The sequence below is a fragment of the Barbus barbus genome, assembly GCF_936440315.1.
Source record: "Barbus barbus genome assembly, chromosome: 22".
Classification (NCBI taxonomy): domain Eukaryota; kingdom Metazoa; phylum Chordata; class Actinopteri; order Cypriniformes; family Cyprinidae; genus Barbus; species Barbus barbus.
In genome coordinates this window covers 206,333-228,654 of record NC_136750.1, presented here as the reverse complement: position 1 = coordinate 228,654, position 22,322 = coordinate 206,333, and the positions used below count along the sequence as shown (strand labels likewise).

At 41.4% G+C, this 22,322-nt stretch overlaps 1 protein-coding gene across 1 annotated transcript in view; it reads left to right on the top strand.

Moving 5' to 3' along the window:
• reln (reelin) overlaps positions 1-14,858 on the top strand; it is a 135,069-nt gene extending 120,211 nt beyond the window's left edge. Inside the window, exons 55-64 of the mRNA XM_079447181.1 lie at positions 105-211; positions 312-554; positions 697-872; positions 1,823-1,896; positions 4,342-4,503; positions 5,963-6,120; positions 6,201-6,420; positions 6,520-6,717; positions 8,068-8,166; positions 11,860-14,858. Coding sequence (XP_079303307.1) covers positions 105-211; positions 312-554; positions 697-872; positions 1,823-1,896; positions 4,342-4,503; positions 5,963-6,120; positions 6,201-6,420; positions 6,520-6,717; positions 8,068-8,166; positions 11,860-11,956 — 1,534 coding nt within the window. The 3' untranslated portion in view covers positions 11,957-14,858. The remainder of the gene's footprint in view (positions 1-104; positions 212-311; positions 555-696; positions 873-1,822; positions 1,897-4,341; positions 4,504-5,962; positions 6,121-6,200; positions 6,421-6,519; positions 6,718-8,067; positions 8,167-11,859) is intronic.
• The last annotated feature ends 7,464 nt before the right edge of the window (positions 14,859-22,322 follow it).

Here is a 22,322-nt window from a genome sequence, read left to right as displayed (position 1 = left end):
ATAACCGAAATGAACATCCCTATTCTAATTAAATGCTATTCTTAATGCTGCCAAAATCTGTGTGTATCCTCATATTAATAACATATGGCTGTGCTGCTGTTCAGGTTTGTGGAGTACTGGGCTAAAATCGGCAGCGAGGAGAACATTACTCTGTGTCATCGTCCAACCTGTCGGAAAGAGGGTGTGTTATTGGATTATTCTACTGATGGAGGTATGTTTCTTTAATAATAACACAAATGCAAAATCATTCTCATCTTTCCTTTTATGAAAACACAAGTCATATAAATTGATTGAGTTGTTCCCTCTGTAAGGTGTGTCTTGGACATTGCTCCATGAGATGGACTATCTGAAGTACATATCAGTGAGGAGAGATTACATCGTGCTGCCAGAGACAGCGCTGACCAACGCCACACGCCTGCGATGGTGGCAGCCGTTCTCGCTGCTGTCGGGCCTGGTCCGGTCGAGTGCGGAGCGCGCTCAGTGGGCTTTAGACAACATCCTCGTGGGAGGCTCTGACATCAACCCCAGCACCCTCCTGGACACCTTTGATGACGGTGAGTCACGTGTTACTCCACTATCATCAGTGGCACTGCGATATCCTGAAGTCTGGAGCAGTGAAATATGATCCTGGAACCATGAAATTAAATGAGCTACTGTCCATATTATAGAGCTGCACTAATGTTCTCCTTCTTCCAGAGGGTGTCTCTCACGAAGAGAGTTGGAGCTTCTATCCCAATGCTGTCCGTACGGCCGGCTTCTGCGGAAACCCGTCGTTCCACTTGTATTGGCCCAACAAGAACCAAGACGGGTCGCACAATATCCTGGCGACCCGAGAACTCATTGTTCAGCCTGGATACATCTTACAGTTCAAGGTTTGAGCACAAGATGTTTGAGATCAGAGGCGGCGCTAAGGGGGCTGAACCCCTGAATGTTTTATTACCAAGCACTGTACACATCATAATACCGATCTCGCCATTTGTCAAATTAGGTTATTTGTTACTGAGAACTGTCACTGTGAAGCAACAAATATAGATATTTAATCACATAATTATATGCAGTCTTCCATAGACACACACGGATTTGGAGCAATTATATGAACGGTTTGTTCAGCATGCATGGTCAGTGGCAAACTTTTCTTTGTGTCAAGGCAACAAATATTAAATGTCTTAAATTGTAGAGACAATATTGCCTTTTTTGCTCTATTTCACTAACAAAAATGGTTGCAAACAAAGCCATGTTGTGCATCTCTGCAGCAACACACAGCAGTGTTTCCTTACTGAATGAATTTTGCGTTTTTAAACAAATTGGTTGATTCAATGATTCACCGATCCATTCGTAAAAACGATTTCTTACCTTGCGTCCCAATGTTCATACTATCCATGCTAAATAGCATGTGAGATATGAATGAGTGTTCCTTCATTCCTGAATGAATCAGCCGTTTTGAAAGAATTTATTGAATTAATGACTCAGTGACTCACTTATTAAGACTACTGGCAATTTTAGTTTCATATTTAAAAGTATAATTCTATTTTTTTCTCTCATTTCATATTTATATAGTCCACGTTTTATATTTATAACATTATTTATTAAATTTTTGTGTGCAGTGTAAATGCATGTACAAGTGCCAAAAATAAGTGTATTGAGCCCTGCATGTTTAATTATACTTACATTTATAAGTTTATCCCATGTATTCTGACACATGGATGTCTCTAGGCTAAGCCCTGGATATCTACTCAACCTATTACCACCCCTGTTTGAGATCATTCAGCTTTCACACAGAAACACACAGATATACAGTGAGTCTGGTCTTTGTCCACTTTAGATTGTGGTTGGCTGTGAGGCAGACCGATGTGATGACCGTCATTCAGTGCTTTTACAATACAGGAAGGATGCCAGGTGAGTACAGACAACAGATGTGCATGTGAAGCCTCCTTCACTCCTTTATTTTTGCAAGATTATCTGTATGTAACTTTCTCCTCGTTTTATCTATTGCATGGATGTTCAATCCTGGTCCTGCAGAATTTAGCTTCAACTTGTCCCAGCAACTACCTGGAAGATTCTAGTAATCCTGAAGAACTTGGTTCAGGTGTGTTTAATTGGGGTTGGAGCTGAGCTCTGCAGGACAATGGCCCTGAAGGCGCAGGATTGGACACCCTGATCTATTTTCAAAGCCCAGTGTCAATGACAGTTCAAGTTCCAGTTTATTTGTATAGTGCTTTTTACGATACAAATCGTTGCAAAGCAGCTCTACAGGAAATTAACTTTCCACAAAATATTTTAAATATATTGCAGAACCTTAATATATTTCACTTATGGCAAAATTTGGTAATTCTGTATGTTGTCTGAGCTTTGGCATCCTCTGAGGGGTTAGCATTATCTTTTCTCAGGTGTTCAGTCATCTCAGATCATTTAAGGGTTGGATCCAGACTGAAGCTTCTGTCATTCCTAGTTACCACGGGATGTTAATCAACAGAGAAACAAATAGAGACATAATTAGCGTAGCTGCTGTTCCATCTAAGCAAATATGATTTGTTCAACCCAAGCTAAAGAATAATAGTAATGTACATTTGATCAGATATAACTGCAGTACAAGATTATAAGATGCATTATGTGAATGCTTGGCTAAAGAGATGTGTCTTTAATCTAGATTTAAACAGAGAGAGTGTGTCTGAACCCCGAACGTTATCAGGAAGGCTATTCCAGAGTTTGGGAGCCAAATGTGAAAAAGCTCTACCTTCTTTAGTGGACTTTGCTATCCTAGGTACTACCAAAAGTCCAGAGTTTTGCGACCTTAGGGAGCGGGTTGGATTATAGCGTGGTAGAAGACAAGTTAGGTACGCAGGAGCTAAACCATTTAGGGCCTTATAGGCAAGTAATAATATTTTGTAAATGATACAGAACTGAATAGGTAGCCAGTGCAGAGACTGTAAAATTGGGGTAATATGATCATATTTTCTTGACCTGGTAAGAACTCTAGCCGCTGCATTTTGGTATCTGTAGCTTGTTTATTGAAGATGCAGGACAACCAGCTAGCAGTGCATTACAATAGTACAGTCTAGAGGTCATGAATGCATGAACTAGCTTTTCTGCATCAGAAACAGGTAGCATGCTTCGAAGCTTAGCAATGTTCCTGAGATGGAAGAATGCTGTTTTTGTAACATGGGAAATATGATTTTCAAAGGACAAGTTGCTGTCTGATATAACACCCAGATTTTTTACTTTAGAGGACGTAACAGTGCATCCGTCTAGTTGCAAATTGTAATCAAAGAGATTCTATGTACTGTTTTTTGGTCCAATACGTTATATCTCAGAATCAGAATCAGAATCAGAAAGAGCTTTATTGCCAAGTGTGTTTGCACACACAAGGAATTTGTCTTGGTGTTATGAGCTACCAGTACAGAAAGTACAAACATAGTGCAGACAACATATAATTAAGGTGATAAAGAACACTAATGAAGAGAATATACAATGATTAAGGATAACAATAGTAATAAAAATAAAAATATACAGAAAAGAGACATGACCATAGACAGAACTGTGAATGTGCATGTGTCCTATGTACAGATGAAGGTTTGATGGGTTATTTACAGATGTACAGTACCGGGGTGTGTTATGTGTTGTTCAGGTGGGATACGGCCTGGGGGAAAAAACTGTTCTTGTGTCTGGCTGTTCTGGTGCTCAGTGATCTGTAGCGCCGGCCAGAGGGCAACAGTACAAAGAGAGAGTGAGCTGGGTGTGAGGGGTCCAGAGTGACTTTCTTAGCCCTTTTCCTCACTCTGGAGGTGTAAAGTTCTTGGAGGCTGGGCAGAGGGGCACCGATAATTCTCTCAGCAGTCCTAACTGTCCGTTGTATATCTCTGTTTTATCTGAATTTAATAGGAGGAAATTATTGGTCATCCAATCTTTTACATTTTTTACACAATCTATTAGCTTAGATAGTTGAGAAGTTTCATCTGGTCTTGTTGAGATATATAGTTTAGTATCATCAGCATAACAATGAAAACTAATCCCGTATTTTCTAATAATATTAACAAGAGGCAACATGTATATTGAAAATAGCAGAGGACCTAGGACAGATCCTTGTGATACTCCATACTTTACTGGTGATAATTGTGATGACTCTCCATTTAAATGAACAAAGTGGTAGTGATCGGACAGGTAGGATCTAAACCATCTTAAAGCCTGCCCTTGAATACCAGTATAGTTTTGGAATCGATATATGAGTGTGTCATGGTCTATAGTGTCGAACGCACAGTTATCTTGTGAGAAAGAGAAAGGGGAGTGGAAAAAGAAAGCAAGTGGTAATATGTTGTCTAGTAATGAAGTTCCTTTCTTCCACAGGTCAGACGTGTGGCAGTTAGTCCAGTCCGCCTGTCTCCCTTCTTCTGTCAACAATGTGGGCTGCTCACCTTTCCAGTTCCACGAGTCCACTATCTACAGTCCTGTCAACAGTTCAGTGTGGACCAGAGTCACCATTCAGCTGCCTGACCATGTGTCATCTGGGTATGCGTTATAGGCTCCCTAAATGATCCCTTAAATGGTCTTTTTGAGAGATTGCATTATAGGAATGAAAAAATATCAAAATGTTAAGATATGATAATATAACGATATGAAGTCCATGATACGATATTTATTGCGATATTTAAAAAAAGACAAATGAAGACTTGGGGAAAAAAAGAAAATCTTGTACTTTTTAAAGTTAAATTATTCCATCTAATGCTCTTAATGAAGAGCTCAAAATGAAGAGCTCCAACCCATGTTCTTAACTAGTCAGAAAAAAGTCAGTGAATTGACTTGTACCTGTACTTTAAGGGGGACTCAACCCTCCTTTTAGTTGTGGTATACTGTCGCAGTCTAAATTACATTCACACCGGAAGCCAAATAAATTACAGTATATTAATATTAACAATTTTATATTATTGTCATTCCTATGACAAGTAATACCTATATATTGTAAAACAATTGCACTGTAAAATAAATGAAAATGAATATATCATAGCTATATTATTTTTGCTTTACTCTACAGTAGGGAAAATACAATACTTCTTGCCTAACTTAGGGAAGTCGTGGCCTAATGGTTAGCGAGTCGGACTCGTAATACAAAGGTTGTGGGTTCGAGTCTCGGGCCGGCAGGAATTGTAGGTGGGGGGAGTGAATGTCCAGCACTCTCTCCACCCTCAATACCACGACTGAGGTTCCCTTGAGCAAGGCACCAAACCCCCAACTGCTCCCCGGGCGCTGCAGCATAAATGCTGCCCACTGCTCCGGGTGTGTGTTCACGGTGTGTGTGTGTTCATGTTGGATGGGTTAAATGCAGAGCACGAATTCCAAGTATGGGTCACCATACTTGGCAGTATGTCACTTCACTCACTCACTCTCTCACTAATTTCTACACTTGAAAGAGATATTTTGAATTTGGACTGCATTTAAACCGCTAGCTGTCAGTAATTCATTCTGCACTTTTAAGCTTTTATTTTGATGGAAACGGCAGTAGAGCTTTTATCTTGAAGGAAAACTTCAGCTTCAGTGAAAACAGGCTTACAAAAACGCGTCTTACTACAAATCTAGTGAAATGCTGTAATCATCTGCCCATTAAAATGTTGGGAATTATGTGAATGTGAAAATAAAGCCTAACTGTGGCTGTTGCGTTCCCTAACACGTGCTAAACTCACAGCAGCACATGCAATAAATGAGTTCACTGCATTCAACTTTAAATATATTTTAAAAGTCTACACTTTTTGCCCGGAAGACCTATCGTTTCATATCGTCATGTGAACACGATAATATCGAGACAGCTATTGCGATACCACAATATTGATAATAGCATTACATCCCTATTGCATTATCATTATGATGTGTGGAGGTAGTTAGTAGTTAAAAGGACTTATCCATAAGACAGTTTCAGGTTTTCAGGCATTAATGCACATGTCTATAAATATCGGACTCTCCTTCATGTGTTCAGTGCGACACAGTTTCGCTGGATCCAGCACGAGGCCTCTGGCGAGCGCTACAGCTGGGCCGTGGATCACGTGTACATCGGGGAAGCGTGTCCTGGACTGTGCAGCGGTCACGGCTACTGTACCAGCGGACCCGTCTGCATCTGTGATGAAGGCTATCACGGTGGGCGTCAATTTTCTATAGCTCTGTGATTCCGTGAAGTTTACAACAGAACAAACAGGAACAGCTTTTCTCTTTCTCAGGTGATGACTGTTCTTTGTCCAGCAGTGAGCTGCCCAGCTCGATAAAGGATAACTTTGAGTCTGGTTCGGTGTCTCAGGAGAGCTGGAGCTTGATTCAGGGTGGTGGCGTGGGCAGCGGATGTGGTCAGCTCTCTCCTCACGCTCACGGTGACTCGCTGTATTTCAACGGCTGCAAGATCAGACAAGCCATCACTAGACCTCTGGATCTGACCCGTGCTAGGTAAAGCAAAAAAACTCTTCAAGACATCCTTTGGTTTTCTTGCTCATTTCAGTCATTAATGCAATCTGTCACCATCCTCTCCACATCTCTCTCCTCCAGTAAGATCATGTTCGTGCTGCAGATAGGCAGCGTGTCGCAAACGGACAGCTGTAACGCTGTACTGGATCAGGCGGATACAGTCGACCGGGCCGTGCTTCTCCAGTACAGCGTCAATAACGGAGTTAGTTGGCACGTCATTGCTCAACACCAGCCAAAAGATTTCATCAAAGCCCAGAGAGTGTCCTACAACATCCCACTGTGAGTCTGCAAACATGACTTAGCAAGTTTTAGAAGGTCTTGCACACTCATTTGACACTAGAGCAAGTAAAATGTAAAAAGTGTATTCAGGCCTTCTCTCCTATCTCAGCTGCATGATCAGGTAAGTTAGGTACTTGTTTTTCCTGGGGGAATCAGGGGGAACAAAGCAGTTCATGTTATTGGAGTCACAATGTGCTCGTGTTAACACCCCTTGCTCTTCCCAAAAGATGGTGGAGTCTTAAAGGCAAAAGGTATATCTGTTTGTTGGAGTCAGTAGCCTTGTGGGCGTGCTGTTACTATCACATTAAATCCCATTCAAATGAAAATGTGTGGAAAGGGAACTTAGACGTTTGTCATCCTTTCTGCCTGCTGTCTATTATGTTTATATGGACCTTACCTAGGCAGCCCATCAGTTCATCCACTCTGGGCATGGGGTAAGTGTTGAACTTGGAGATGTCATTCTGTTTCTGGAAATGCAGAATCTGTGGCTTTGATGGAGCTGATCCATGGGCTTTTCAGTGTTTCAGTTACATTCATACATAACATGCACTGTACCTGTTTGCCTCAGAAGGGTCACTGGCTAATGGACTATGTTTAATGTAACATGGACTAGATCAGCGTTCTAAAGACAGAGCTGATTTTGACAGGGTAAAGAAAGTGTTTTGTTACACTACCATTGAGAAATTTTAACCACAGTATTTTACAGAACTTTTATTAAGACCCTAAAGAATCATATCAACTTGTGTAAAATGGGCATCCAATGACCCCTTTAAGATTTAAAATTGTACCAAAATGTTCTTCTGACTTACATCTGGACTGCATCTGTAACATGAGGGACTCGTGACAAGTGAGGTGTGGATCCACATGCAGGATTTATTTAAAATGTAGTCAGACAGGCAGGGTCGAACTCCAGAACACAATATAATCCAAGGCAAAGACAAACGAGTAATCCAAAAACAGGCAAAGGTCATATAATGCAAGGCAGAGGCAAAAGAGTAATCCAAAAACAGGCAAAGGTCAGGGCAGGCAGCAAAAACCAGGCAAACAGTCCAAGATCAAAAATACAAAGGCAAGGCAAGAAAACATGTGTACAAGGAAATATTACAGGCTAACAATAAACAGCGGTGTGTGTGTGTGTGTGTGTGAGTGCAATCTTTATAGTCCTCTTAATATGAGACAGTTGTGAACTGATGATGAGATTTGATGAGTCCAGGCAAAGGATTATGGGAAATGGAATCCGGGGTGAATGGCAAAGGTACAGGATAGAGTGCCCTCTAGCGGAGCTCGTAGTGATTGTAACAGCATCACTATGGAAGAGTATTGATTGGTGTGGTGGTTTCTCTGTTGCAGTGAGGCTCGTGTCAGAGGGGTACAGTTGCGATGGTGGCAGCTGCGGCACGAGGGCACAGGGCACGATCAATGGGCTCTTGACCATGTGGAAGTCATTCTGTGAGTACTCCAGCCTGCAGACATCAAACCAGCCTTATGATAATAATTTCTCCTTCACATCAGTAAAATCTTCCAGCAAGCTGACACCTGTGAGAAAAGTGCTTAGATTTGCCAGGAAATTCACCTGTTAGGCTTATAATGAAGTACACTCATTATTAATAGCATAGTTTCTACATAGCGCTGCATTGCTGATAGACATTAAATACTCCCCGTTCTCATCCTACACACACCTAAGTCCCCGTCTCTCTCACTCAAGGTCTGGTCTCTCTCTCTCTCTCTCTCTCTCTCTCTCATCACTGCCCTCCACATGTACCCTCCACTCACCCGTCTGCCTCCACCATCCTCCGCTGTTCTGCAATAACCTTTCCCTTTCCTGACCTCCACTTAAATGTGTGCTCCTCTTTGGAACCCCGCTGTTTTCACTCCTAACTTTCAACTCTGTTGGCACTGCATTCCTTCCGTTGCTCTGCTACTGCTGGTGCAGGTCAGGGTTCTTCCACCCCCAGACCTTTGTGCAAGCCAGCAACAGCCCTGTCCTGCATCTTATAACCTTTCCTCTCTTCTGTATTCTGCTCCCTATGGCATGGCTGTAGTGTCAGGTAAGTGCTTTGCTGTTCCCAGAATGCACCAGTGTTCCCTGCCTTTGGTCTTCCCTCATTGAACCTTTCTTGTACATCACTGTAGACCTCATCACCCCATACAGGTGGAAAAAATAAAGGAAACAGCACATGAAAAAGTTAACTAAAGTTCATTATAATTTAGGTAAATCAATTAAAATTGCAAATGCAGCACAGCACGTTCATTAGCTGTTAGCAATACATTGTCATCTTGAAGAATATGCAACAGCTGTTAAATCAGTAGGACCAAATTTCAAGAAGCACTGAAACTAAAGTTATAACAGTGTGTCAATATACAGTTCTGTGAAAAAAGTCAACATTTTTATTTTAAGATGATATCTTTTGCTTTAGTGTGACATATTGTTTTTGCCCAGTACTGTGTGCATGTCAAACTGTCTGTTGTTTCCATTGTTGTTATCCCCTGTATCCTACCCATCTAATCTAAAGACTCTTTCCTCTACACAACTGGAGGCTAATGTCTCCCAATAGAGATCTATCATTTCGTTTTTGGTTTTGTACAGTAATCATATGCTTGAAAATATTATGGCCAGAGACAGGTCAAATCAGTCATCCAGGTCACTGGAGAATGTTACAGTAATAACCAAGTGGCAACCTTCCGGTCTCTCTTGTGAAACCAACACGGAAGTGACTTAAACTGTAATTCGTTAACTGGCCTCTAGAGGCTGGCTGCAAAAGGGAGTCAATCTCATAGAAAATGCCCAACTTTACAGCAGAAAAAAACATGTTTACAGCCTGGTTAAAAAAATTATTTTGGACTATATAGCTAATTATGTCCTTCATGACAACTGTGAGGGGGTGAATTTCTTTTATAACTCATCCGTTTAAATTATATTAAGCCTTAAATGTCTGCATAATTAAGGGCATGGCCACTTGAGTGACAGGTGGATTGCCGCTGCTGTCGTGCTAGGTGGGTGTGGTTTCAGCAACCAGCTCCACCCACGTCCCGCCTTTTTGCCCATTTTCGATCATCCGGGAGTGATGCGCAGCTAAGATGGCAACGGCCGGTTCCGCGCATTTTGAGCTTCAAAAATGCTCTTCAGAAACCTATGGGTGGCATCACGGACACTATGTCCATTTTGTTTACAGTCTATAGTAATAACCCTTCCTATATACAGCTGAAGTGTCAGAAACAAACCAAGCACAACACTGTATGCCAAAGGATGTACTCAAGCCAACATAAAGCAAAATAGTGTAGAAGTAAAATGAAAGACTCAACGTACGCTCACTGGTCACTTTATCATGTGCGCCTTTCTAATTCTGGGTCGGACACTCTTTGCCCCCAGAATACCCTGAATCATGATTGGCTGATTAGACACTTGCATTAGCATGCAGATGTACAGCTGTCCCTAAAAAATGGATACTGAGTATATAAGAGTGAACCCTTCTGGACACAACTCGAACATCCAAGGGCAAAAGTGGCAATGATGTAGATACTCTGAACAGGGTGAACAGATTACATTTACATTTACATTTATTCATTTAGCTGACGCTTTTATCCAAAGCGACTTACAATTGCTATATATGTCAGAGGTCGCACGCCTCTGGAGCAACTAGGGGTTAAGTGTCTTGCTCAGGGACACATTGGTGTCTCATAGTGGATTCGAACCCGGGTCTCTCACACCAAAGGCATGTGTCTTATCCACTGCGCCATCACCACCCCCAGATGACTTGAGAATGGAGAGAAAGAAGCCATTCTTTTCTGAACCTTAATTTACACAGTGATCACACTTCACACCATCGGGGAGTCAGTTCCCACAATGCGTCCTATCGTGGTCTGTGGTCGTGGTCCAAAAATGAACATTTTGTCATCATTTACTCACCCTCATGTGGTCCCAAACCTGTATAAATTTCTTTCTTATGTTGGACACAAAAGAAGATATTTTGAAGAATTTTGACGAACCAAACATAGTAGAAAAAGAAATACTAAGAAAATCAGTGGGGACCATCAACTGTTTGATCACCAGAATTCTTCAAAATATCTTCCTTTGTGTTCAACATAAGAGAGAAGCTCATACAGGTTTGGGACGACATGAGGGTGAGTGACAAAACGGTCCTTTTTGGGTGAACTATTCCTTTAATCTCATCTCTGTCGTTATACAACTTGAAGCTGCCTGGAGGAGTGGAATGAATGGAAAAGTTAGTGTGCCATGTCATTGTGAAACTCAGTCTTTTAATAAAGAAAATGGCTTGCATATGCAACCTGCAGTTTAAAAAAAAATTCGTCTGGTAACCTAAAAAGTACTGCTTCACAAAATGAACTGGGTTTCCAAAATATTTAACATAGTAACAAAGTTGCTTTAATGTTTTTAACGTGTATTATGATGTTGCCAAAACCCTAATACGATTAAAATGCAGTCAAACATTACATGTGTGTGCATGCTTGGTAAAGAGCCGGTTCCCCCATCCCAGGTCCATTAATTGTGATTGTATTTGTTCATAAGCCATTGCTAACGTTGTGTGTCGTGGCTGTATCTCCAGTAGTCCAGAGACTCACAGATAAGCACAGATCCCTTTCACCGGTCCTTCACCCTCATCACAGCACCATCTCCCACCCTCCTGTCCCTTCATGCTTTGCAGACGCCCATTCCTGTCCTGGCTGCGTTCCTGGCTCATTGGTCCCAACCTGACGGACAGAAGAGGCAATGACAGGCTAAGCAATAGCAACTCTCAGAATTTTTTCCACATTTTTTGACTCTGTCTGTCTGTCCTCTTCACAACCTCTCGCTGTTATTACGTTTGGTCTCTTGATCTTTTTCCATCTGTCAGTCTGTCCTCAAGCTCCAACCTCAAGCACTACTCTAGATGTCTTCACTCAAAACCGAATTGTTGTCTTTGTCACTTACCAAACAATTACGATGCACTAGCTCCAAAAGACCATGAAATGAAACGATGACAGTGTTTGAGGTTACGAGTGAACGATCTGTTTGATTCTGTAGTTTGTGGATTCAGTGCTATGTGATTTCTTAAAGAAGCCTAGTTCCGAATTAGAATAGCGATTGCGCACGAGAACTCTTTCCTCGCATTGTTAAACCGCTGTCTGCTTTCCTCTTCACAGCACCCGTAAACAAAACTACATGATGAATTACTCCAGACAGACCGGCCTACATCACTACTACAACAGGAAGAGACGGGCATTGCGGCAACGAACCTAACCGCTTCGAGAGAAAAAGCCGCCGCTTACACATTACTCTGCTGGCTACAATCCGCTTTCCCTGATGAGAAAACACCATGTCAGGTCACTTCTGTCAGCATCTGGCCATACTCTCTCATCTGAACGATACCTTGGACCATCTAGTCCCATTTCTAGCCAATCAATGCCTTCCCAGAGCAGTGTGATGGGAAAGACAAGCACCTAAATGTGGCGATTTTTGTATACTTATCTATGAACTATTGGGTTTCCTAATTCTGTTTATTATAACCTTGTTTGAATTCTCCTGATGTGAACGGCTACAAAGCTCTCCTGCTCTCACCTCACTTTCTACCACACTGTGAAGTTATTCTGATGGTTATGATGATCATTACTCGTGCTGATAAAGTTCTGAAGAGGAGAACCGAAGAAGACTCGTTTCTTGGATGAAGATAATGACAATGTGTTTTGCTGTTGTGTGTCCGTGGGTTCATTTTGTGATGCGTTGATTGTGCTGTTCAATCGTTTGTTAGTATTATACTAACTTGTATCTTTTGGGCTTGGATCATTTTTCCTTTGTGAAACAAGGCATGTGGAGAAGTCAGCCTTGGAGAGGGAAAAATGAGTCAAGCAGAGAATGAAAAGAAAGAATACATTTAAAAAGAGAGACTAACGATGTTTTGTTGTTGTTGATAAATCACTTTTTTATATATCTTGGTTCCTTAAGAATATTTATGGTAAATGGTTCTCCACTAAACCTATTTAAAATACACTGTGGGTGAAATCTGTGTTGTTGTTTGTTTTTGGTTTGAGTTTGTTTTGTTAGGTTATTAGGTCAGGTTCTTGGTTGCGATCGATCGACACCCTTGCTTTCTCATTCAGAGTCATCCGGTTGTGCTGTTAGACATCTTCTCATTCCCCTCTTTCTTTGATGACCTGTCAGTGTTGTTTATGATGTTACCTTCTCCCCTTCTTGGTGTAGCTCTCCAATATAGCAAGTTCTTGTATATATATATTGTATATAAATATATATATGCAGGGATCCATCCACCTTATAAAAGGGAAATAAAGAACTGTCAAAACCTCCAGCAGAAGAGTGGTGATTTATTAAGGTGTTAGGGCATGCACACAAATACTCGTATCCAATTCATATCAGATTTATATCCCCATATGTGACCCTGGACCACAAAACCAGTCATAAGAGTAAATTTTTTCAGGAGTCAACATGAAAGCTGAATAAATAATCTTTCCATTGATGTATGGTTTGTTATGATAGGACAATATTTGTCTGAGATACAACTATTAGAAAATCTGGAATCTGAGGGTGCAAAAAAATCTAAATATTGAGAAAATCTCCTTTAAAGTTGTTCAAATGAAGTTCTTAGCAATGCATATTACTAATCAAAAATTAAGTTTTGATATATTTATGGTAAGAAATTTACAAAATATCTTCATGGAACATGATCTTAATATCCTAATGATTTTTGTCATAAAAGAGAAATGTATAATTTTGAGCCATACAATGTATTGTTGGCTATTGCTACAAATATACCTGTGTTACTCATGACTGCTTTTGTGCTCCAGGGACACATATGAATAAGACCTGAAACTGATCAGAGAATATTGGAATCCACGTGATTTTTCCTGCTTACATGTTTGTGGGTCGTATCCGATCTGTACCACCTGGGAGGGAAAAAATTGGAATTGGGTCATTTGAACCAATGTAAATGCGACCTTAGTCTAGTTGTTTGTGCAAAAGGCCTTTTTATTTTTAACATATTGTTTGTTGCAACAGGTAGAAATTCTGCAGCACGTGACGTCACAAACGGGTTCAGCCGAGCACAGAAGACCCACGAGGTCCTGTGCACTACACCGGTGCTGAGCTGCTTCTAGAAGCAAAACGTCCCTTGGACTCCTGGGTTTCCCACAGGACCAGACTGGACTCCTGGTACAGGAAACCCTTGCAGGGGTGCGTTTCAAAAAACTAACTATGGTCGCAAGTTCCATTGTTAGCAACAGAGTTTAACAGAACTTGTGACCGTAGTTGGCTAATGATGCTTTTGGAAACAGATCCTGTTTTGCATTACACTCACCATTGAATGACAAAATCACATTACCTGACTGGGAATTGAACCCGGCCCATGGCAGTGAGCGGGCCGAATCCTAACCATCAGACCACATGGAAGGCCTTGTATTAACTGACCCTTTACAGGAACTGAATCTTGCTCGAAGGTGGCCGATGCTAACAGTCTCCTCACAAAACTGCTGTTCTGTATGGGCTGCTGTCTGCTGAGTTTAAGTAGGGTAGCTGCACATAAAGAAGACCATTTAAACCAGGCGTGCCCAACCTTCCTTTACGAAAAAGTAGTTTATTCAAGTGTGCTATTATTATACTTCTTTTAAATTAATAATAGGAAAGTATACTTTTAGTCTACTTTTCATGTACTTCTCAGAAATGGCCTAAAAAATGACTTTTTATTATACTTGACTTATACTTCGAAAAAGTCTAAATATATTTGAGCTATTGTGCTCCTAGAATCCGTGTTTTCATTGTTATATGGTAGGGGGCGCTAGTACACATCTTCTGTACAGAATTTCCAAAAAAACACAAGTGAAGAAGAAGCCGAGCCAACAGATGCTTCCACATGTAATCTAACAGATCATCAGACATAAAACATCAACGCGTCAAAACTGTGTAACGTTACGGAATAAAATGTCGACCAATGAAGAGATAATAATGACTCTCAAGCTTTGGGGTGTTGGTCGACTCCATCTATGTTTTGATTATAATTCTGAATCCAATTCTTTTTTCAGCTTTTTGTTCAAAATGTTGTTTATTTCTTTATTTTTTATTTATGAAACTTACCCACATTCAAGTGTTTTAAAAAAAAAAGAATGCATGAAGCTAGAATAAAATGTTTTTGTTTACAAGCAGATATTCTGTTCTTTCTTTTGATGTTTTGTATGTTCAGATATTCATATAACAAAATATATAAAAATTAATACCTAAATATCCCTATATAAGTACATACATAGTATATACTTAAAGTATTTATAGTTATACTTAAAGTATGATGTAAAGTTCACTTAAAAAACACGAGTATACTTTCAGTATAAAACTACTAAGCTAGTAGTTTACTGAGACTATACTTCAAAGTGTACTAAAAATGCTACTACAAGTATTTAACTATCAGTATACCTATAAGTTCACTTTTAGTGTCGTTGCAGTACAAGCTAACAACTTTGTTGTAAACTAGTTTTGTACTCAAAGTTTACTACTGTTATACTTAAAGTATACTTAAAAGTATACTTTTATATACTAGAAAGTGGGCCAATTTAGTACCAAGGAGTTTGAAATAGTACACTTACAAGTATACTACTAGTATACTGATATTTGTATACTTACTGCATAAATTATACTTAAAATATACTTCAACTTTACTTAAGTATACTTTAAATAAACTTGAAGTATACTACTTTTTGGTAAGGGTTGTTCCTGGAGATCTACCTTCCTGCAGAGTTCAGCTCCAACCCTGATCAAACACACCTGTCTGTAATTATCAAGTGCTCCTTCAGATCCTAAATAACTTTCCTAAACACTTTCCATCTATAGTAGTCAACATTTGAAGTTGATCAAAACAGTTCATCAAAATTGTCCTAAGACAAGAACATATTTTGGTTTTAGGACAACTTTAATGAAACGTTTTGATCCACTTCAAATGTTGACTACTGTATTTTGAAATGTACTTTTACTTTTTATTTCCTCTTACTTTCTCCACATTTCCATGATTGTTTTTTTCTCCTCTCTTATCTTGGAATTCTTATCTCAGTCTTGTGTTTTGATAAAATTTTACATTTATTTGTGGAATTAACATGTTTATTATTGGGCACGTATAAAAACAGCGTACATTTTGTACTGGGATATAGAATTTCTTACTTTGGCCCTGACTGATGAATCATGCATAACACCAAAAACATGTATTAAGAACTAGTTTAATGCTAAACACAGGTAAATAAACTGATTTCACACCTGCTTAGAAACGCCAGGGTTTTTTTCTGTCCATTCAGTAAATTCCTCAACTGACCTGTGGTTTATGGGGAAAAAAGTCCTGTGCTTGCTTTCCTGAAATGCTGTTATAGCAGCAGCCTCGTTCTGACGGCATTTTAATGCTGAGCCAGTAAAGTATATAGTGCTTGACTGGAACAGAGCCTTTTCTTGAGGGAATTCACTACACAAAGGCATTTAATAACATAATCAATGTATCCACTCAACGATTTAATGAAGATGATGGATCGAAGATATGCTGTGCTCCTTTCAGTATTCATCTGTCAAGTTTATACCATGCTGGCTCAGGTAAGTGATATTCATATAAATAACAAAGTACAGTAGTGTTATGAAAAAAAGTGCTTTGTTTTTGTGTCATTTAAGCTCTTGTAAGCTGTAAAAGTGTAAGAGTTCACTGATATTTTACTGCAAGCCAACTAACAGAGCTGTCTAATAACACGAAAATTCTACTGTTAAGTTCTGTTAAAGTCTACTGCGGTTAAAGATGTTAAATTCAACTGCTCAAGACATGTTTCAGTACAAGTGAGTTTATTCAGAGTCGCAGGTCAAGGGTTGAAGCTAAACGCCGTTTACATCATCGTAGTGATTGTGCTTACTCCTGATTATTATAATGCAGAAAGAGATGATGGTATCTGATGATATTCTCTGAGCTTCTGCGAAGCTGTCTTTCATTGTAAATGCACCTGATTTTGTAAAAGCCCAACAGCAGAACTAGTCAAGTATTTTTTTTTTTTTCTTGTATGATAAAATATACCAAAATAAGCCCCTATATTTTAAGTTCCTGTAATTGAAATAGGGGCAATATAAAATTTTGAAACCCAATTATGAAAAGTATTTGGATTCTGACAGACTGTAGGTGTACTGTCTGACTATTGCACTTATTTTTTACCCCGCAATACTGAACTAGTCTACACAAGTATTCGATTCAGAGGGATCTGATGTTCCTTAAAGAGAACACTGTTAAACTGAACATCAGCAGCTAATGTGTCTCTAACACTCTATCACTTCACCAGCTGCTTTTACAGGAACCTCAAATATTTATCCAGCTTACATAAGTCTTGCAAGATGAAAACATGAAATGGAAAAAAGTTAAACATGGTGCCCTTCCCCTCAGTTACAGCCAATAAGAAGAAAGGATCATATTACAGTCATTACTATTGATTGTCATGATAATGGATTAAGAATGCAATGTTCACATATGTTCAAAATGTTGATTATCAAAGTGTATGAAAAAAATTAAAGAGAAAATTATTGTGCTGCAGAACTCAAACCACAGAGGATTTGACAGGATCGAGATTTGTTTGGAGCCTGAGTCTGCGCAGTAGAGATTTGTTTGGAGCCCGAGTCTGCGCAGTAGAGATTTGTTTGGAGCCGAGTCTGCGCAGTAGAGATTTGTTTGGAGCCGAGTCTGCGCAGTAGAGATTTGTTTGGAGCCCGAGTCTGCGCAGTAGAGATTTGTTTGGAGCCCGAGTCTGCGCAGTAGAGATTTGTTTGGAGCCCGAGTCTGCGCAGTAGAGATTCGTTTGGAGCCGAGTCTGCGCAGTAGAGATTTGTTTGGAGCCCGAGTCTGCGCAGTAGAGATTTGTTTGGAGCCCGAGTCTGCGCAGTAGAGATTTGTTTGGAGCCCGAGTCTGCGCAGTAGAGATTCGTTTGGAGCCGAGTCTGCGCAGTAGAGATTTGTTTGGAGCCTGAGTCTGCGCAGTAGAGATTTGTTTGGAGCCGAGTCTGCGCAGTAGAGATTTGTTTGGAGCCCGAGTCTGCGCAGTAGAGATTTGTTTGGAGCCCGAGTCTGCGCAGTAGAGATTTGTTTGGAGCCTGAGTCTGCGCAGTAGAGATTCTTTTGGAGCCCGAGTCTGCGGAGTAGAGATTCGTTTGGAGCCCGAGTCTGCGCAGTAGAGATTCGTTTGGAGCCCGAGTCTGCGGAGTAGAGATTCGTTTGGAGCCCGAGTCTGGGCAGTAGAGATTCGTTTGGAACCTGAGTCTGCGCAGTAGAGATTTGTTTGGAGCCCGAGTCTGCGCAGTAGAGATTTGTTTGGAGCCTGAGTCTGCGCAGTAGAGATTCGTTTGGAGCCCGAGTCTGCGGAGTAGAGATTTGTTTGGAGCCTGAGTCTGCGCAGTAGAGATTCGTTTGGAGTCCGAGTCTGCGCAGTAGAGATTCGTTTGGAGCCCGAGTCTGCGCAGTAGAGATTTGTTTGATTTGTTTGGAGCCCGAGTCTGCGCAGTAGAGATTCGTTTGGATCCCGAGTCTGTGCAGTAGAGATTTGTTTGGAGCCCGAGTCTGCGCAGTAGAGATTCGTTTGGAGCCCGAGTCTGCGCAGTAGAGATTAATTTGGAGCCCGAGTCTGCACAGTAGAGATTTGTTTGGAGAGAGATTCGTTTGGAGCCCGAGTCTGCGCAGCAGAGATTCGTTTGGAGCCCGAGTCTGCGCAGTAGAGATTCGTTTGGAGCCCGAGTCTGCGCAGTAGAGATTCGCTTGGAGCCCGAGTCTGCGCAGTAGAGATTAGTTTGGAGCCCGAGTCTGCGCAGTAGAGATTTGTTTGGAGCCCGAGTCTGCGCAGTAGAGATTTGTTTGGAGCCCGAGTCTGCGCAGTAGAGATTTGTTTGATTTGTTTGGAGCCCGAGTCTGCGCAGTAGAGATTCGTTTGGAGCCCGAGTCTGCGCAGTAGAGATTAGTTTGGAGCCCGAGTCTGCGCAGTAGAGATTTGTTTGGAGCCCGAGTCTGCACAGTAGAGATTTGTTTGATTTGTTTGGAGCCCGAGTCTGCGCAGTAGAGATTCGTTTGGAGCCCGAGTCTGTGCAGTAGAGATTTGTTTGGAGCCCGAGTCTGCGCAGTAGAGATTTGTTTGGAGCCCGAGTCTGCGCAGTAGAGATTCGTTTGGAGCCCGAGTCTGCGCAGTAGAGATTCGTTTGGAGCCCGAGTCTGCGCAGTAGAGATTTGTTTGGAGCCCGAGTCTGCGCAGTAGAGATTTGTTTGATTTGTTTGGAGCCCGAGTCTGCGCAGTAGAGATTTGTTTGGAGCCCGAGTCTGCGCAGTAGAGATTTGTTTGATTTGTTTGGAGCCTGAGTCTGCACAGTAGAGATTTGTTTGGAGCCCGAGTCTGCGCAGTAGAGATTTGTTTGATTTGTTTGGAGCCCGAGTCTGCGCAGTAGAGATTCGTTTGAAGCCCGAGTCTGCGCACTAGAGATTCGTTTGGAGCCCGAGTCTGCGCAGTAGAGATTTGTTTGATTTGTTTGGAGCCTGAGTCTGCGCAGTAGAGATTCGTTTGGAGCCCGAGTCTGCGCAGTAGAGATTCGTTTGGAGCCCGAGTCTGTACAGTAGAGATTTGTTTGGAGCCCGAGTCTGCGCAGTAGAGATTCGTTTGGAGCCCGAGTCTGCGCAGTAGAGATTCGTTTGGAGCCCGAGTCTGCGCAGTAGAGATTCGTTTGGAGCCCGAGTCTGCGCAGTAGAGATTCGTTTGGAGCCCGAGTCTGCGCAGTAGAGATTAGTTTGGAGCCCGAGTCTGCGCAGTAGAGATTCGTTTGGAGCCCGAGTCTGCGCAGTAGAGATTTGTTTGGAGCCCGAGTCTGCGCAGTAGAGATTTGTTTGATTTGTTTGGAGCCCGAGTCTGCGCAGTAGAGATTCGTTTGGAGCCCGAGTCTGTGCAGTAGAGATTTGTTTGGAGCCCGAGTCTGCGCAGTAGAGATTTGTTTGGAGCCCGAGTCTGCGCAGTAGAGATTCGTTTGGAGCCCGAGTCTGCGCAGTAGAGATTTGTTTGGAGCCCGAGTCTGCGCAGTAGAGATTTGTTTGATTTGTTTGGAGCCCGAGTCTGCGCAGTAGAGATTTGTTTGGAGCCCGAGTCTGCGCAGTAGAGATTTGTTTGATTTGTTTGGAGCCTGAGTCTGCACAGTAGAGATTTGTTTGGAGCCCGAGTCTGCGCAGTAGAGATTTGTTTGATTTGTTTGGAGCCCGAGTCTGCGCAGTAGAGATTCGTTTGGAGCCCGAGTCTGCGCACTAGAGATTCGTTTGGAGCCCGAGTCTGCGCAGTAGAGATTTGTTTGATTTGTTTGGAGCCTGAGTCTGCGCAGTAGAGATTCGTTTGGAGCCCGAGTCTGCGCAGTAGAGATTCGTTTGGAGCCCGAGTCTGTACAGTAGAGATTCGTTTGGAGCCCGAGTCTGCGCAGTAGAGATTCGTTTGATTTGTTTGGAGCCCGAGTCTGCGCAGTAGAGATTTGTTTGATTTGTTTGGAGCCTGAGTCTGCGCAGTAGAGATTTGTTTGATTTGTTTGGAGCCCGAGTCTGCGCAGTAGAGATTTGTTTGGAGCCCGAGTCTGTGCAGTAGAGATTTGTTTGGAGCCCGAGTCTGTGCAGTAGAGATTTGTTTGGAGCCCGAGTCTGTGCAGTAGAGATTCGTTTGGAGCCCGAGTCTGTGCAGTAGAGATTCGTTTGGAGCCCGAGTCTGTGCAGTAGAGATTTGTTTGGAGCCCGAGTCTGCGCAGTAGAGATTTGTTTGATTTGTTTGGAGCCCGAGTCTGCGCAGTAGAGATTTGTTTGGAGCCCGAGTCTGCGCAGTAGAGATTTGTTTGATTTGTTTGGAGCCCGAGTCTGCGCAGTACAGTCGTGAGGTGGAGCCGCGGAATGAAACTCACGCAGCGCAGACTCAATCAACCACGCCCCCTGAACTTCTCATTCGACTCCCCAAAGCAGGCTTGCTAAAATAAGGTAAATACAACAACTAACGACATAAATTTAAAAACACACAATAAAATACTATATATTGAAAAAGAGTAGTGAGGTAGGCTATTTTTTTTAAATTACTTAAAATAAACAAGTAGTGGTACCACAATGTGTGGGACAGCAAAATCAACGATCTTTAGTTAATTCAGGCTAGTTGGTTAATAAAAAAAAAAAAGTTAGCATCATACAGTTTACTGCTGAACAACCCATTTTGTCGGTGTGAAAGAACACAGAAATCGAAAATTATTAGTTGGCTATATCTTCAATCTCCTCTCGAAGCTCCAACAGTCCGCTCGGAGAAGCTGTCAATCACAGCTGTCAGTCATAATGACACGCCCCGTTTTTACAGCATCAATTACTAGCTAAAATCAAACTTATCACAAAAACGAACAATTGAACATATATAAGCGTGATATACCTTAAATGACCAAAATCATCTTTCGGAAAATTATATTGGAAGTGTAATTAATTTTTATTTGTTATGACTCAAGTCCCATTCGTTTACATGGAGAGGGCGGGGTTTATCACCTGTACTGCAGCCAGCCACCAGGGGGCGATCAAAGAGCCCGCAGCTTCAGTTTTGTGAGACACACTTGGGCGTGACACAACACATGTGGAGTGTTGCCTTGACCAACAGTTGAGGGTATCTTTTGGCGCCATGTCCAATTGTTCTGATGTGCTAGCCTATACTAAAGCAAATAAGTGATCAGATAACATAACTTATGCTGTTATATTGGAAAACATAAATGAGAGTATTTATAGTCTTGAATCGTATGCATTTGCAGGATGTAAACAGTATTTTGCAGGTATTGTGTTAAAGTTACCATTCATCTTCATGCAGTTATAACTGTTGCAACACATTTTTTTATTACTTATTAATCAGTAACAGACACCGTTATAAACCATCTACAAAAGTAAGTTAATGTACTGTACTATATCCCACGTTAACTTTACCACAGCGTACACAGTTTATAATGACACAATAACCATGGAATTATGAATTATATTGAGAACGTCGTACATAGAAAACATGCCGTAATGAGTTAGTGTAAACTTTAGCCACATTCATGGTGAAACATGCAAGGATTAATATAAAGGTTAATAAAACTAATTTCTTCTGGAGGTGCAGCAGGAACACGAATAGTTGGTAAAGATCCTTTTTTCAGGAGCAGCTTCTTGGCAAAACCAGCTTTAAACTGAGCCTCGTTTATAAAGCAGTCTGGTGAGAAATGATGAAAGAATTGAGCTTGATCTGGGAACTGTTCCCTTCGAAAACAAAACTCATTTAGGAACATCAAAACGACTGCTGTGTTCGTTATTACACCCAAGAACAGAAGACCATTCTGCTCGTATAAACAATGGCGGACTATGATGACAGCTCGCTCAGGGCGGAGTCTGTGTTGAAACGCTCCTGTCAATCAACAATCATGGGAGGGGCCTCCGATCTTGTGACGTCACAAGAGGAACAGCTCTATTTGAGACAGGGGAAAACATATTAGGAGATTTAAAAAAAAAAACACTTGATGGATTTTTATTATTATAGGTTGGTTGTGTACAGGCACTGCCAACACACATCTCAGTACAATCAACTTGTAAAAGTGGATATAGCAT